Consider the following 17123-nt stretch of genomic DNA (forward strand, 5'->3'; position numbering starts at 1 on the left):
AATTTTTAATTGATTATTTTTTAAAACTCAATTAAGATTTTAATTGGAAAAGTTTTCGTGAAATTTTTTTCTGTGTATATATGCTTTTAAACCCCGCAATTCAAAAAAAAAATACACCTAATATGCTAAACAACAATTCTTTAACATTTTTGGGATCGTGGGTAGAACTTAGTTTGGTGCATCCATTCATAGAGCTATAGATAAACCCTAAGCATATGTTTTATTCTACAAGCATCGATATTCACAAAATAAAATAAAAAATATAGGTTTTCAAGATTAGCAATAGAACTGCGGTAGTGAGATGAATGTGTGTCATTTATTTTGGGGGGATAGGGACGATTTGTTATATTTTAGAAAAAATGTTAGAAAAACTATAAATATAAAATATGGGTCTGGGTTTTTTTATCGTTTATGCATCTTTCCTAGATATAAACTATACATATTTTATAAAACACAACAGCAGTCCAGTTTTTATTTTATCCTTTACGCCCTTTGATTAGGGGATATTAAGAGGTGTCACAACAGATTCCACTACTGCTCGTTTATAATATATGTGTATATATAAATAGGTCTCTTAGATCTGTTTATTTTTATTTTTTTATTGTATATTTATATACGCGTTTTATTAAGTTTTACTTAAATTACCTTTTCTTTACAATTGCATTTTATCAGGCTTTTGCTATTACTTGTGTTGTTAGAGTTGATGTTGTTGTTGTTGTTGTTATTATTATTATTGCTACTGATTTTAGTCATTCCCGACATACCTCACATACGCATACCGCCGCTATGATTACCACCTCCACTAACTCCACCACTGTGACCCGAGCTTTGTAGACTTTCATTTGACCATGAAGCCTGTGGTGATGAGGTTACCGGTCCCGGCGATGAAGATGTTGCCGCCGATTTGGGTGGTGAAGAAGTTTGTAAATTATATCGCGCATAGAAAAGCAAATATGGAGTAATTGTAATTTTTCGGGCTGGTGAGAGTAATTCCTCAAATTCCCTTTGTGTCATTGCCTTTATTTTGTCATCATCACACATATACCATATGGGTTCACTGCCATTGTGTATTTGCGATGCATATGAAGCTTTGGTAGCTCCTCTTCCAGTGCTGCCATAACCCGAGGTATTACTACTTGACGCTGTATACGAGGACTGGTGCATATTGTTGTTGTAGTTTGATGTTGCATAGTTACCACCCGCCGAACTACCATTGGAATAGGCGGCTGTAGCATCTTCACTGAATTCACTGGCATTATTTTGGCTGCTATGCAAATAGTTCAATTGTTGTTGAGCCGTTAAACGCATGGCACAACAATTAATACTTGGACAAGTGGTAGAACATTGGGATGACGAGGCGGCAGCTGTTGTTGATGAATTGCCACTGGCGGAATTATTCATCGTTAATTTTCCAATGCCATTTGTGATAGCCTTACTGCTTGTGGTCAAACCATTAAGATGTTTAACATTTTTACTCATATCACCACTACTGGATGCTTTATTACGAGCAAATTTCATTATTTTCATAAAACTTGTCGTACTGGAAGAAGAACCCATACTTGGAGCGTTCGCCTGACTATTAGCCGCTTGCTGTTGGCTGCCAGATGTTGTGGTGCTATTACCTCCACCACCATTTGTTCCTGCCGCGGCGGCGGCGGCTCTTTCTTGACTAGCTCTTCGTCTTTGCTCTTTGGGACAATTGATATATTCATTGGCCCAATCCAGAGAACATGTATAGGCTATATAATGGCCCACAGACATGGTTGCCCCAACATGCGTTATAACACTATACAGTTTATAAATGTGCAGTTTATTGGCATCACTTAGTTCACAGCATTTCGAACAGAAACATTGTAGGGTAAATGATGTTGGAATGTAACTATTGATCTTTTCCATGCCACCAGAGAAACGACTCAGTTGGATAATTAATAAACGTGGCAATACTTCATAGGAAATAGAACGTATAGCTTCGGTATATCCACAACATTGTTCACAGCGGTATTTATTCTCATTGCGAAAGTATTCACGAGTAATGCAGGAATTCTGAAAAGAAAACACGCAGAAAATAGAATTTTGTAGATGCTTGAAGTTATTGGGGAAGATTGAAAGCTCACTTTTGTTAAAAAAGCTGGTACAAATATTTTTTTACTTTCATGTACCATAGATAATATTTTTTTTTACTTTAATTTTGAAATATTTTTAAACTTACCTGTATAAATGAACTCGGCCTATCCATATATTCGTTGCTCTCGTAACCCGCTTGCGGTACAGGTACAGCAATATCAATCATTGTTTCTTTTTGTTCGGTAATTGTTTCACAGCTTAAACATTTGGTTGTGGATACAGTGATACCCTCAAAATCATCATTGAAGAAATCCAAACCCAATTCTCTGATTTTACCCTCCAGACGTTGTTTATCTTTCAACAACACTGTCAGAGGGGTTGATGTGGCATCCACGTCATCACTACCACCTATTGGGGCAGCTGATGTTGAATTTGAGGGCGATATTATCGATGTGCCAGCTCCAGCCGATGGCGGCGATGTAGACGCTGATGAGTTGAGATCATTTGAGTTCAAATAGAATAAACTATTCGATTGGTGTGTTGTTGTTGAGTTGCCAGTTATTTGGTTATCTTTAAGAGGAGATTGAAGGCGGGAATTTTTGGAATTCTTTGTTTCATCTTTTCGTTTTGATTTACGAGAGAAAAATAAGGACGACTTTGAATTGGATGTCAATGATGACACGATCATGCTGGTACTGCTGGTGCTATTATTGCCTCCACTACCAACATTCGATTGTTTCATATCACGTTCCACATCATCGGGATTGGAAATATATCTGTAAAATATAGTTATCAAGGTTAACACAAATTTCATCACACTTTAGAGAAATTGTTATTCTAGGGTTTCGAAAACATTACAGGAAGAAAATTATTAAACAAAACTATATTGTTGACGTCATAGGCATTTTTAATATTTTTTTGGTTAGAAAGCTTACCCATTCAATATCACATCTGGACATTCCGCTATGGCTTTTATTAGGGTTTGATTCGTTTCTCTAATGCTATTAAGCAGACACATTAGAAATTCATGGGCATCTTGTTGTTGGTTACCCTCAAAAATGCTACTAACATCTTGAATAGCATGCAATAATGTATCGGCATGATGGGGTTCCGTTGATTCATTCATTTCATTGCGATATAAACTCTGATACAGCTCATGCAACTTCTCCGTTAACAATTGATGACTGCTTTTCTGAGTGACTTGTGTTAGGGCCGTTGTAGCTGATGTAGACGAAGATCCAGCTGTTGTGGGTGCCACCGCATTCGTTAAGCCACCAATTGCATTTGTCGCATATTGTTCCATGGAAGCTAAATCTTTGCTACTCCAACTTCGGGCATTTTCTATGTGCACAGCACTAATGCCACGACCCAGGGAAGACGATTTTGCTCTCGCTCTGGCTATATTCTGTTGCAATGCATTCAAATCGGTCAACAAATGATGTAGATTATGCAAGAACTGTGGAGCGAAACGTAGTGTATAGACTACCGAATTAAGGTAGCATGTATTACCAATGTTGCACAATGTGCCCATGGTTGGGGCATGATTAATGGCACTGCCATTGCCCAATAATGCTGATGAATTGCCCGCAATACCGGAACCAGAGGACCCCGATAAATAGTATTGATTTGCCATATCTTGACTATCGTTCGAATCGCTCATTACCATTGGTGTACCAGAACCGCCACCTCCAGAAGAACTCGAACGACTTGTTGACATATAGCCATTGCTTACCACACTGCCTCCCCCTCCTCGACCATCACTGGCCGTTTGATAAGGGCGCTCATACAGAGACATTATACGAGGCCGTTTTTTCGAATTCGTATTTCCTGTTTCTATGGGCAATGGTTTTAGAAAATCACCTCCTGTCGATTGCCTTTGACCACCTGCAACAATACCTAGTGTAGGTACTGTCCTATCGACGGCAGCAGCGACAATAACTGCTGCTTGTGCTGTTGCAGTAGCGCGTCTAGAACGAGCTGGTTGTATATTAAATCCTAGAAGAGCAGCTGCTTGATTACGTTTACGTTTGACAGGGGGTTTCTTAACTTCGTTATCGCTTAAGGTCTCTATGCGATTCAATGTTGCCTCATCAAGTTTGGGAAATACTAGAAAAATAATATCGAAAATCGTATCAATTGACATGAATATTCAGTAAAAGTAATTAAAGAAGTCTATTAAAAAATAAATCCGTTACTTTTCCAATAAAATAAATCCCCAATTCGATCGAACCCCTAAAAGTCAGCGATGTTTATTCCTCTCTCACTAATGCTGGTGACATTTCTGAGTTTCAGCAGAAATACAATTTTAACAAAATTTTCTCTATAGCAAAAAACAAAACAAAATTTTCTATAGCAAAAAAAAATTTTGACAAAATTTTCTATAGCAAAAAAAAAATTGACAAATTTTTCTATAGCAAAAAAAAATTGACAAATTATTCTATAGAAATAAAATTTTGACAAAATTTTCCATAAAAATAAAATTTTGACAAAATTTTCCATAGAAAATTTATACACAAATAAAATTTTTACAAAATTTTCTATAGAAATAAAATTTTGACAAAATTTTCCATAGAAATACAATTTTGACAAAATTTTCTATAGAAATAAAATTTTGACAAAATTTTCTATAGAAATAAAATTTTGACAAAATTTTCTATAGAAATAAAACATTGACAAAATTTTCTATAGCAAAAACATTTTGACATTTTCCATAGAAATAAAATTTTGACAAAATTTCCTATAGAAATAAAATTTTGACAAAATTTTCAATAGAAATAAAATTTTGGCAAAATTTTCTATAGAAATCAAATGTTGACAAAATTTTCCATAGAAATAAAATTTTGACAAAATTTTCTTTAGAAATAAAATTTTGACAAAATTTTCTATAGAAATAAAATTTTGACAAAATTTTCTATAGAAATAAAATTTTGACAAAATTTTCAATAGAAATAAAATTTTGGCAAAATTTTCTATAGAAATCAAATGTTGACAAAATTTTCCATAGAAATAAAATTTTGACAAAATTTTCTCTAGAAATAAAATTTTGACAAAATTTTCTATAGAAATAAAATTTTGACAAAATTTTCCATAGAAATAAAATTTAGACAAAATTTTCCATAGAAATAAAAATTTGACAAAATTTTCCATAGAAACAAAATTTAGACAAAATTTTCCATAGAAATAAAATTTTGACAAAATTTTCTATAGAAATAAAATTTTGAAAAAATTTTCTATAGAAATAAAATTTTGACAAAATTTTCTATAGAATAATTTTTTTTAGGAATAAAATTTTGACAAAATATTTCTATAGAAATAAAATTTTGACAAAATTTATATAGAAATAAAATTTTGACAAAATTTTCGATAGAAATAAAATTTTGACAAAATTTTCTATAGAAATAAAATTTTGACAAAATTTTCTATAGAATAATTTTTTTTAGAAATAAAATTTTGACAAAATTTTCTATAGAATAATTTTTTTTAGAAATAAAATTTTGACAAAATTTTCTATAGAAATAAAATTTTGACAAAATTTTCTGTAGCAAAAAAACAATTGACAAAAATTTCTACAGCAAAAAAAAACTTGACAAAATTTTCTATAGCAAAAAAAATTTTTTTTGACTAAATTTCTATAGCAAAAAAAAATTGACGAAATTTTCTATAGAAACAAAAATTTAACAAAATTTTCTATATAAATAAAATTTTGACAACATTTTCTATAGGAATAAAATTTTGGCAAAATTTTGTATAGAAATAAAATTTTTACATTTTCTATAGAAATAAAATTTTGACAAATTTTTCTATAGAAAAAATATTTCTATAAGAAAAAAAAATTTTTTGACAAAATTTTCTATAGCAAAAAAAATTGACAAAATTTTTCGAACAAAATTTTATATTGCAAAAAAAATTTTGACAAAATTTTCTATAGAAATAAAATTTAAACAAAACTTTCAATAGAAGTAAAATTTTGACAAAATTGTCTATAGAAATAAAATTTTGACAAAATTTTCTATAGAAATAAAATTTTGACAAAATTTTCTATAGAAATAAAATGTTGACGAAATTTTCTATAGAAATAAAATTTTGACAAATTTTTTTATAGAAATTAAATTTTGACAATTTTTTTATAGAAATTAAATTTTGACAAAATTTTCTATAGGAATAAAAAAAAATTTGACAAAATTTTCTAAAGAAATAAAATTTTGACAAAATTTCTTGTAGAACTAAAACAACATTTTCTATATAAATAAAATTTTGACTATGCTTTGGAAAATTTTTTGTACTCTATACACGCACCCGGCTTTCATTAGAAGGTTATGGGGTCCATTCCAAAAATTGTTACGTAATCAGAATTAAAAAACGACTTTCGATTTCCAACTTTTTAAATTTTTGCTTGAAATATCTCGTTTCGTACATTGTTAATGAGTAAAGTAACCGCTTTATCGGCACACCTTACCCCCTAACCGAACATATAAAATAAGCAAATATGTATGTCGTAATGCAGCGACAACAAAACTACTGGACCACTTTTCTATTTTTTTCATTTTGTGATATAATAGCAGTAAAAAACAAAAAAAAAACAAATAGATTACCTCTTTTTGTAAATAACCCTTCTGGTTTTTTAATGTGATTGTATTTATCGTCACTATCGTTCTGTTTCTTGCCAATTTCCTCAGCAAGTGGTTTTTGTGAAATGTCCTCGTCTTTGTGATCTTTTTGTTGTTGCCGTTTATTTTGGTTGTCGGTGACTGCAACAGCAGCAGGCTTTCTTGTCCTTAAAGTTTCTAAACGGGCTTTAACCTCGTGTGGCTGATAAATAAGTCGCCGTTTTCTTCGCCGTGGAGAAGTTTTGTTTTCAAACTTTTCTTGCTCCTGTAGCTGCTGCTGCTGCTGATGATGTTCTTTTTGCTGTTTCAATAATGTGTCAACTGCAGTATTGGTTTCTGTATTATTTGTTATTGTAGCAATACAACGACTTGGCTTTTCTTTTGGATCTTTAGTAGATGTAGTATTACAATTTGTAACATTTGAAATGGAATGTTTTGTTTTTGTTGCTTCTAAGGCTGTTGTTGTTGTTGTTGTTGTGGTTTTCTTATTTAAATATCCTGGCAAACTTTGAGTCTCTGTTGATATATGAGTTTCTATAACAATGGGATATAATGTAGATGGTGGATGAAGTGACAAAGTGGATGTCGCCGACACAGATGATGATGATGTCGCTGATTCTGTTTTTATTGTTGACAATGAAGACAATTCCAATGGAACTTCTACTGGTTCTATGGTTCTTTCTCTTGCAATATTTTTATTTTCAAAGCAAACCGCGCTCTCGTCTTTCCTATTGCTAATGAGAATGTTTGATTTGATGGTATCACCCTGTTCAACGTCTTCGCCGTATTGTCCTTTACTTTCTAATTTAGCCTTATCAAAATGTTCACAATCGTCAAATGGTATTAATGAAATATTTTTTCTTTCCGCGTTTTGATTTGTTGGCCCACGAACAGTATCGCAGCAGTTAGCTGACAAATCCAATGTTGTTGTTAAACACTGGGAATTAATTGGAAACTGACAAAGCGTTGATGGTATTGTTTTTAAAATTGTCGTAGAATTAACATCACAATCGTCGTCACTGTTTTTATTATGATGATATACTCTGGTGGTAATGTCAACGAAATCTGCTGTTGTTCTAACATCGACTTTCTTCTCTTGTGTTTCTTGTTGATATTCTTTCAGAGATATTTGTTGATTATTGTTTTTTGTATTCTTCGTTTTGTTATTATTGTTAATATTTCTTTTCACTAGAATTGGAAGACTTTTGGTATTTTTATTCGCTTTCTTTGCAGCATTTCTGGGCATTTTTTGTAAACCTACAACATAAAAAAAAAACGAAAAACGAAACGAAGAGATTGAATGAAATAACATTTGAAAAAATTTATATTAATCAATTTGAAAAGTGAAATAATCAAAAAAGTTTTTTTTTGTTTTTCGTATGCTAGCACAAAGTTAGGGATGAGTGTATAATTTAAATGTTGCAAAAATATGAAGTTTAGACTTTGATCCATTGGGGAGTAAATTTTTAACGATTTCTTGCCAATAAATACTAAATTTTAGAGTACATTAATGACTACTTCTGGCGCAATTAAGAAATTATTCTTAATTTCCCATTAAAAACTGTGTAACGATAAATCCTTAAATACACACAGAAAAAAAAAAAACAATCTATCTTATCGCATCTAAAACTATTAGTGATTGATTCTTCATTACAAAATTTGTTGAATAAATCAATTATTTTCTTATACCCACCACCATAGAATAATATAATGAGTTTGTCATTCAGTTTGTAACACATCGAAATATCTATTTCCGAATATATATATAGTATATATATACTTGATCAGGGAGAAATTGTAAGACAATAAAAAGAAAAAAAATCAAGAAAATTTTTCCAAATAAGTATTTAGTTTTAAAAAATATTAAAGTAAAAATTTAATTGATTCAGCAAATTTTTTAATTGAGACAAAAATCAGTCATAAAAATTAATAGTATCAATTTTTGTTTTTAATTGACTTTCAATTATTTTTTTTATTGATACTATCATTTCTGTGATTAAATACATATCAATTAGAAAATTAATTGGATCAATTAATTTCGTGATTCAATCAGAAAAATTTTTGTGTGTGTGTGTAAAGCATGTCCGCCTGTCTGTCTGTCTGTTGTAATCACGCTACAGTCTTCAATAATGGCGCTATCGTCCTGAAATTTGAAACAGATTCGTCATCTGTCTACACGCATGTCAAGTCCGAAGATGGGCTATATCGGTCCAGGTTTTGATATAGCTCCCATTTAAACCGATCCCCCGATTTGGGGCCTTGAGCTTCTAGGAACCCTAGTTTTTATATGTGTGTGAAGATAAATTCGAATTTGAAATTTGCAGCAAAAACTTAGCCGAGACACAAACCAGCACCAACAATATTTTTCAAATTCGAATTTAGGATTTCAAATTCGAATTTGGATTTTTAGTATTTGGCTTATTATTTAAAAACTAAGCCGCGTGCGATATAGAGAGTAGGCTCATTGGAAAGGGCTTGAGCTCAGCTTTCATAATCACAAAAGTCTTCATTAGAAAAGTATTTGTGAAAAGCGAAAATTTGAAAACAAAATTTTCAACAAATTTTTACAACCGAGCCCACTGTGCCAAAACTAAGCCGCGTGCGGTATAGAGACTAGGCTCATTGGAAAGGGCTTGAGCTCAGCTTTCATAATCACAAAAGTCTTCATTAGAAAAGTATTTGTGAAAAGCGAAAATTTGAAAATGCTTTTTCAAGAAATTTTTACAACCGAGCCCACTGTGCCAAAACTAAGCCGCGTGCGATATAGAGACTAGGCTCATTGGAAAGGGCTTGAGCTCAGCTTTCACTTCCACAAAAGTCTTCATTAGAAAAGTATTTGTGAAAAGCGGAAATTTGAAAATGCTTTTTCAAGAAATTTTTACAACCGAGCCCACTGTGCCAAACTGACCCGAGTGCGGTATAGAGACTAGGCTCATTGGAAAGAGCTTGAGCTCAGCTTTCAGACCCACAATAGTCTTCACCATATAGATATAATTAAATTTTAAAGTTTTATTTAAATATTAAAAAAAAATCTCTATATTGTCAATGTTCTTTTTTGTATACACACAATTTTTTTTTTCTGATTCAATCACGATATTAATTGATACATTTAATTATTTAATTTAAATTTCTTAAATCACGAAAATGACATTAAAAAAATTAATTGAAGTCAAGAGCAAATTTGAATTAATTTTTTAAATGACTAAATTAAAAATTTAATTGATGTTGATTGCAAAACTCAATTAATTTTGTTCATTAAAAAGTTAATTGTATCAACTAGTTTTTTACTTAAAAATTTTAAGATTATTAATTAATTTAATGTTTCCATCTTGATTAAAAAGTTATTTGTACCAATTAATTTATTAATTGAAAAATTTTCAACTTCTATCACCTTTTTCAAAGGAAATGTGTTGAAGATATTTCTTCTGCGTAGGACTCCTACTTTGGGAACAGCTGATATTTATCAATAAACTTTTAGGTTCAATGCGTTTGTATGCGAAAAAAAAACAAAATATTGATATATCACAAAATTAATTCATCCAATCAATTCTTAATTAAAGTTTTTTTATCACGAAAATGATAATATCAATCATCTATAACAACTAAAAATTAGTTGTTCCAATTCAATTTTGCAATTGATTTTTATTTTAACTAAATAAATAATGAAATCAATTAAATTGTGATGAAATAGATTTTAAATTAAATTATTAATTAAAACTTTAATTTAAAATATATATACGTGATGAAGGTTTTGTTGATTCGCGCTTCGGATTCCCAAAATTAATTAATTCAATTAAATCCAATTGATTCAATTAAAAGTGTAATTGATTACGATAGCAAAACACAATTTTTTAGTTTAGTTTATGTATTGCCTCACATACAACAAGATTTATAATCTTATAATTATAGTATGTGACATAAAATATATGAAGTTATCTGCGTTGCTTATGCGTTGAATAAAATGAATGAAAAGTAAACAAAATTTTTTGTGCAAAAGCCTAAAAATTAATTAAAAACTCATATCAGTCCATACACAAAAAAAAAATACTACCAATTGATTCAACAAATTTCTTAATTGAAATAAAAATCAATCACAAAGGTTAATTGCATCACTTAATTTTTTAATTGACTTTGGAGATTGCTACTATCATTTCTATGATTGAAGACATTTCTATTAAAAAAAGTAATTGGATCAATTACTTTTGTGATTGAATAAAAAAATATTTTTTTCTGTGTATGACTGAACATAATATGTCTTTTCCGATTACAATTGGTGTTGGACTTTTTCCGGGATTTGTGAATATGATAACATTTGTACAGAAACTATAATAATTGTTTGTACTAAATTTTAAATTATAATTTTAATTGCACAGAATTTTTTTTCTGATTAATTGATCCAATTAATTTGCTAATTGAAATTGCTTTAATCACGATAGTATTAATCATAGAAGTAATTAGAAATAAAAAATATTCTTGGTTAAAAAAGCAATTGTTTGCTTCGGCACTTTCAGTTAAGTTTTAATTGCTTCAATTAAAAATTTGATTGATTTTGGTAGAAAACTCAATTTTTTATTAGAGACAATCAATTGTATAATTTTCTATTATTTATTTATTTTTATTTTTTTACCAGTCGAAGAAATATTTTTTTGCAATTGTTTAAGAGTTTATATTTGTTATATTTATTATTATATAATTGTCTTAAATTATTAATGAACTGCCAATTGAATTAAAAAATGAAAATAACATACATTTCTTAAAAAAAGCGCTCATTTTGTATGTAAAAGAAAATGTTGAACCTGCTTCGTAATGTCAAATTACCAAATTAAATAAACAAAATAATATCAACTTTAATTTAATAATTTAACGAAGTATTGTTTAAAATTATGCATGTTATGCTAAATAAATAAATTGGATTTATTTATTTTCAATTTGATATTTCTTTTTAAATTTTATTTTCCAATTTGCGCTTTTCACAAATACTTTTCTAATGAAGACTTTTGTGATTATGAAAGCTGAGCTCAAGCCCTTTCCAATGAGCCTAGTCTCTATACCGCACGCGGCTTAGTTTTGGCACAGTGGGCTCCGTGGTAAAAATTTGTTGAAAAAGCATTTTCAAATTTTCGCTTTTCACAAATACTTTTCTAATGAAGACTTTTGTGATTATGAAAGCTGAGCTCAAGCCCTTTCAATGAGCCTACTCTCTATATCGCACGCGGCTTAGTTTTGGCACAGTGGGCTCGGTTGTAACAATTTCTTGAAAAAACATTTTCAAATTTTCGCTTTTCACAAATACTTTTCTAATGAAGACTTTTGTGATTATGAAAGCTGAGCTCAAGCCCTTTCCAATGAGCCTACTCTCTATATCGCACGCGGCTTAGTTTTTAAATAATAAGCCAAATACTAAAAATCCAAATTCGAATTTGAAATCCTAAATTCGAATTTGAAAAATATTGTTGGTGCTGGTTTGTGTCTCGGCTAAGTTTTTGTTGCAAATTTCAAATTCGAATTTATCTTCACACACATAGTTTTTATTCGATTTGCCTGAAATTGGAAATCTAGAAGTGTTTTCGAACCATAAATAGGTGTGCCGAAAATGGCGTGTATCGGTCCATGTTTTGGTATAGCCCCCATATAGACCAATCGTCCGAAATTTGACACAGATTCGTCATCTGTCTGCACGCAGGCAAAGTTCGAAGATGGGCTATATCGGTCAAGGTTTTGATATAGCTCCCATATAAACGGATCCCCCGATTTGAGGTCTTGAGTTTCTAGAAACCGTTGTTTTTAATCGATTTGCCTAAAATCTAGAGGTATTTTAGGACGAAAAATAGGTGTGTCGAAAATGGTGAATATCGGTGCATGTTATGGTATAGACCGATCTCTTGATTTGACTTCTTGGTCTTCGAGATACCACAATTTTTATCCGATTTACCTGTAATTGAAAATCTAGAGGTATTTTGAGTCCATAAAAAGGTGTGCCGAATATGGTGTGTATCGATGCAAGGTTTAGTTTAGCCTCCGTATAGCCCTACCTCCCCATTTTACATCTTGAGCGTCTAAACATCCGAACTTTTATCCGATCTGCCTGAAAATCAAAATCTAGAGGTATTTTATGTTCATATATAAGTGTGCCGAATATGGTGTGTATCGGTCCACGGTTGGTATAGCCCCTATATTGCCCGATCTCCCGATTTGGCTTCTAGAAATTGTAATTTTTATTCGATTTGCCTGAAATTCAAAATCTGGAGATATTTTGGGTCTACGCAAAAGTACTCCGAATATGGTATGTATCGGTTCATGTCCAGATTTGATCTCTTAAGTGTGTAGACATTCCAATTATTTATGAGATTTGCCTGAAATTCAAAATCAAGAGGTACTTTGGGTTCACACATAAGTAAGCTGAATATGGGTCGTATCGATCGATTTGATATACCCCCCATAGAGACCGATCTCAATACTTTGCCAAGCAAACATATCTGAAATTCTATATATGAATTTTCAAGTAACCTAACCAAGAGTTTTCTACGAAAACAATTATATTTTTTGATTCATGGTGGTGGGTATTTAAAATTCGGGCCGGCCGAATTTTAGTCCGTATATACTTTTTTTTGAATTCAATTAAAATTATAATTGGATAATATTGGTGACAGTTTTTCTGCGTGGCGGTATATACTAAACTCTTTATCCTCTATAGAAATATGTCCACCATGGACACAAGGACAAAAATTGAAACCCCAATGCCATTCTGAGCGACTTCTAAGGACGAATAATTTCACATTGGTTGAGTTGCGATTTCTTCCAAATACAAAATTTTGTTTAAAAGTTTAAAACTATTTCCCGGTTATTACATGATCATTTGGTAACCTTGCAAATGCATTCGAAAAACAAAATTTTCTTGTTCACAAATTTAACAAACAAGACCATCATACATAACTTGTCAAAAAGAATCTTGATTTGATTTATAGCAATCAAAATAAAATGACGCAATTTAAACATATAACCACATAATAATTTGATATCATTGTGGACAACAAAAAAAGCTTTACTTTTCATTGCTCTCAATGTGCGAAAATTGACGTGGACATTTTAGAATCTTTACCTCAACCAATTAAATATAATTCAATATTTTATTGATGCTTTCTCCACTGTGGATTTTCGAAATGAAAATGTCCAAACAACACCCGAAAGCACACCGCCCTTCACATCAACAATGAAATTGTCACCAACATTGCTAGCAATAGTAGTGTTTTAGCAATAGTAGTACTACTACTGTTAAACAGTAGTAGTACTAGAGTATAAAACAACATAAACTACTATCCATAGTCTATCGTATATAAAAATAGTCAGTCGTCGTAGTAATGCTGTAATGAAGGTCACGCTCTGCATTCCTAATGTTAAGGTAGGCTTAACAACATCGTTGTCGCCGTTGTTGGTCGTCGTCAGTGGGAGAGTACCAATAGCGACAATTACAAGGGCAGTAGAGAATAAGGCATATAGGGTTGGGGTGCAAGTGGATAATGGGCTGAAGATCTCGACGTCGTTTACAGAATGAACTGTCCAGAGATAACAGAGTTTTCGTATAAAAAAGAGAATGTTTTACTTCAAAGTGGATTTTTTCCAAAATTATTGGTATTATTGGTACATACATGAGAAAATAGCAGTATAAAGGGCCAGTTGATATTTTCAAGTTTTTCAGCAAATAGGCATACTTCAAATGGATGTTTGCAGACCTTGGACAGGGTTGAAAACCCTGTGTCTGCCCCGGACCGTAGACCCGACAAACATCTTCAAACATACAATCGTTTTATCAAAAAGATGTGCGAAAAATATAATAAGCAAAGTAAGCCGAATTATCTATATTTTTTTTTTTTTTCATTCTATTTTTGATATGATTTTTTGTCAATTAAATTATTTTAAAAATATATAAAACATAAAGAAAAGCAATATCTAGATTATTAACTAGATTTATAGAAGGAGAAATGAAAAAGAGGGTGTCTAAATAGGATAAAGATGTTCCCCCAGTATACTTGTAGTGCATAAGGTAGTCAACTGTTTTTTTTTTCTATAAAAAGGCTTTTTTAATTTCTATAAAAAGGCTTTTTTAATTTTTTTAATTTCTGCCTTAAACGCAATTGAGATTGCAGTAACGTTAGAAGTCGCCATTTTTGTTCAGTTTGCAGATAAATTCGAGGGATAACTATTCGTCTCTCACAATGTACTACTCATAAACAGACTTCATATCTGTTTAGGATCTTAACTCAAACAAAATTGACCTTTCCTAACTTTTTTTCCAAACGACTCATTCGTTTTTAATTTTTAAGCTCCACTTTTTTAATGTCTTTAAAAACATTTTTCTACAAATTCGCATTGGTCTCATGAAGCTAAATATTATGGCAATTTTCACATGTATTTTATGGGGGAATTGTAAATTGAGGTCTAACATAGAGAAAAAAAATCTGGCAACCCTAAAACACAGTTGTATGATGATGCGCGTCCCCCAATGAATGGGAAAAAATATTGATGTAAAAAATTAAACAAATAAAACAAGTGCATCGACAATATACATACATAGATCCATCCACAACACTTTTGTCTTCCTCCTCTCACACTAGGTGACAAGTACATAACAATGAAATAAACAACAACTAAAATAAAAAGCCAGAAAGGGGATACATAACCAACGCACCCAAAAGCACTAGCTGCTGCTGAACGCTGCTCCAGCAGCACACTTGTCCATATCCAAACAACAACCGTTAGTTGTCTGCTTATCTAAGGTTAGGTAACGTTATAATGTTACAAAACAACAAAAATAATGTCGCTGCTGCTACCAAAAAATGCAATATCAACAACAATACACAATTCTCATATATAAATCCCCCAAAACAAACACAAACATAATAATGAAGAATTAACAAAATTGTTGTTACATGTCAATTATGATGACGATGTGTGTTTGAAACGAGATGATATATATAGTGAGAGCAAACGAGAGTTCAAGAGGCTTTGTAGAATGAAATGACGAGAGGAAGACCGCTTGAGTATTAGGAAATGAAGCAAAAATAAATATTGCATGTTGAGTATGAGGGTAGGGGTAATGCTATCGTTTCCCATGTTCATCGGCAAACAGGGACGTTTTCATTTAATAAATTGCAAATTGGGTGAGATGGCTGACATAAATTCTGTCAAGCAAAAAAAAAAGAGAAATGATAAATGTTCTTCACACACATACACACAAGTAATGCATATCAATGGTGCTGCACTGCGTCCTAATTTATAATGTGCCAATAAATTCAGTTCCGCTACTATTGCCGAAAAAGTGGAAACTTACATATTCTACTCGAATGCTGCCGACTTTTGTGGCTTTGAAATCCAGAAATCCTCCTTTCTATTGTCGTAGCAGCGGCGAGCGGCAGCTAAGAACAATAAAATGTGTTTTTGCACTGCAATTACTTTTTTGTTCTCACTATATTTTCCCATTCACATCAGCAAAAAAAGCAAAATTTATTAGTCAATAAAAAATGGATGTTAAATTATTTGGGGCCTTTCTTTCGTTTTCAGTCTCCTCCATACACCTTACACACGTACGTTATATGTATGCAAGTAGCTTGATGAATGGTAATTTTCATTTTTTTTTTCTCAACAAATCACTTTTATGTACTGATGTTACGAGCCCATTGCAGATATTATTATATTTGATTAATCTTTATAACTCCGTTTGCACTATTTGTGATTTTTGACCAATATTCAGGGAGAAAAATTTCACTTTGATTTTATTTTTGCGTTTTTCTTCACTTCGTCTTTTTTCCATTCCACGCAATCGTATCAAAAAATTTCTTTTCCTGGCTGTTTTAAACTTGATTTTTTCGCTTTATACGTTTTACTATTATCCAAAGGAGCTCGTTTTCATATACTTCATTGGTTAGTGCATGCACGAAAAACACTTATTGATGAAAATATTATATTTAATTGATTGAAATTAATGAAAAATCCACGGCCGGGAACGGCTGATGCTGATCCCATTGATAGTGAATGGTAAATCGACTACGATTGTAAACGATAAAGAAGCATCTAAATCGATTACATTATGCCAATCGATTAACGACTACTAGTTAGAACGTCGATTATACTACGTTCACACTATACTCGAAAACTCGTACCATACAGATATGAAATTTCTTATGAAAATTTCGAACAAACTGTGAACGTCGTATTATTGTGCAGTAGATGGGTATTGTACAAATACCACATTCACATTAGGTTAGGTTATGCGCTTTATGCGCTTTACAGACTATCAGTTATTCCGGACGGAATGTCGGTGTTTGTAAAGAATCTTACAGTGTGTCGGGTCGATACGACTTGTCGGCGATGACTAAATAATCGGTAAATGTGTTATCGATCCCATAAACATGCAGCAGTATCGATTATGCCTTCGGACTTAACTTATAATGCGCA

General features: G+C 31.5%; 1 protein-coding gene across 1 annotated transcript; it reads right to left on the reverse strand.

Moving 5' to 3' along the window:
• Nucleotides 1–587: 587 nt before the first annotated feature.
• Nucleotides 588–16696, reverse strand: Usp1 (ubiquitin specific protease 1). Its single transcript, XM_075289532.1, has 5 exons — nt 16000–16696; nt 6657–7928; nt 3000–4170; nt 2210–2840; nt 588–2043 (listed from the first exon to the last, which is right to left on the reverse strand). The coding sequence occupies exons 2-5, from the start codon at nt 7915–7917 to the stop codon at nt 766–768; spliced, it is 4341 nt and encodes a 1446-aa protein (XP_075145647.1). The 5' UTR covers nt 7918–7928; nt 16000–16696; the 3' UTR covers nt 588–765.
• Between the last annotated feature and the right edge of the window lie 427 nt (nt 16697–17123).

Source organism: Haematobia irritans, chromosome 1 (genome assembly GCF_050003625.1).
Source record: "Haematobia irritans isolate KBUSLIRL chromosome 1, ASM5000362v1, whole genome shotgun sequence".
NCBI classification, from domain to species: Eukaryota; Metazoa; Arthropoda; class Insecta; order Diptera; family Muscidae; genus Haematobia; species Haematobia irritans.

Coding starts and splice junctions, on each gene's coding strand:
- Usp1 (XM_075289532.1), bottom strand. CDS start 7,917: ATGCCCAGAAATGCTGCAAAGAAAGCGAATAAAAATACCAAAAGTCTT. Junction 2,841..2,999: donor CCAGATGTGATATTGAATGG/GTAAGCTTTCTA, acceptor TATATTTTACAG/ATATATTTCCAATCCCGATG. Junction 2,044..2,209: donor GGCCGAGTTCATTTATACAG/GTAAGTTTAAAA, acceptor TTTTCTTTTCAG/AATTCCTGCATTACTCGTGA.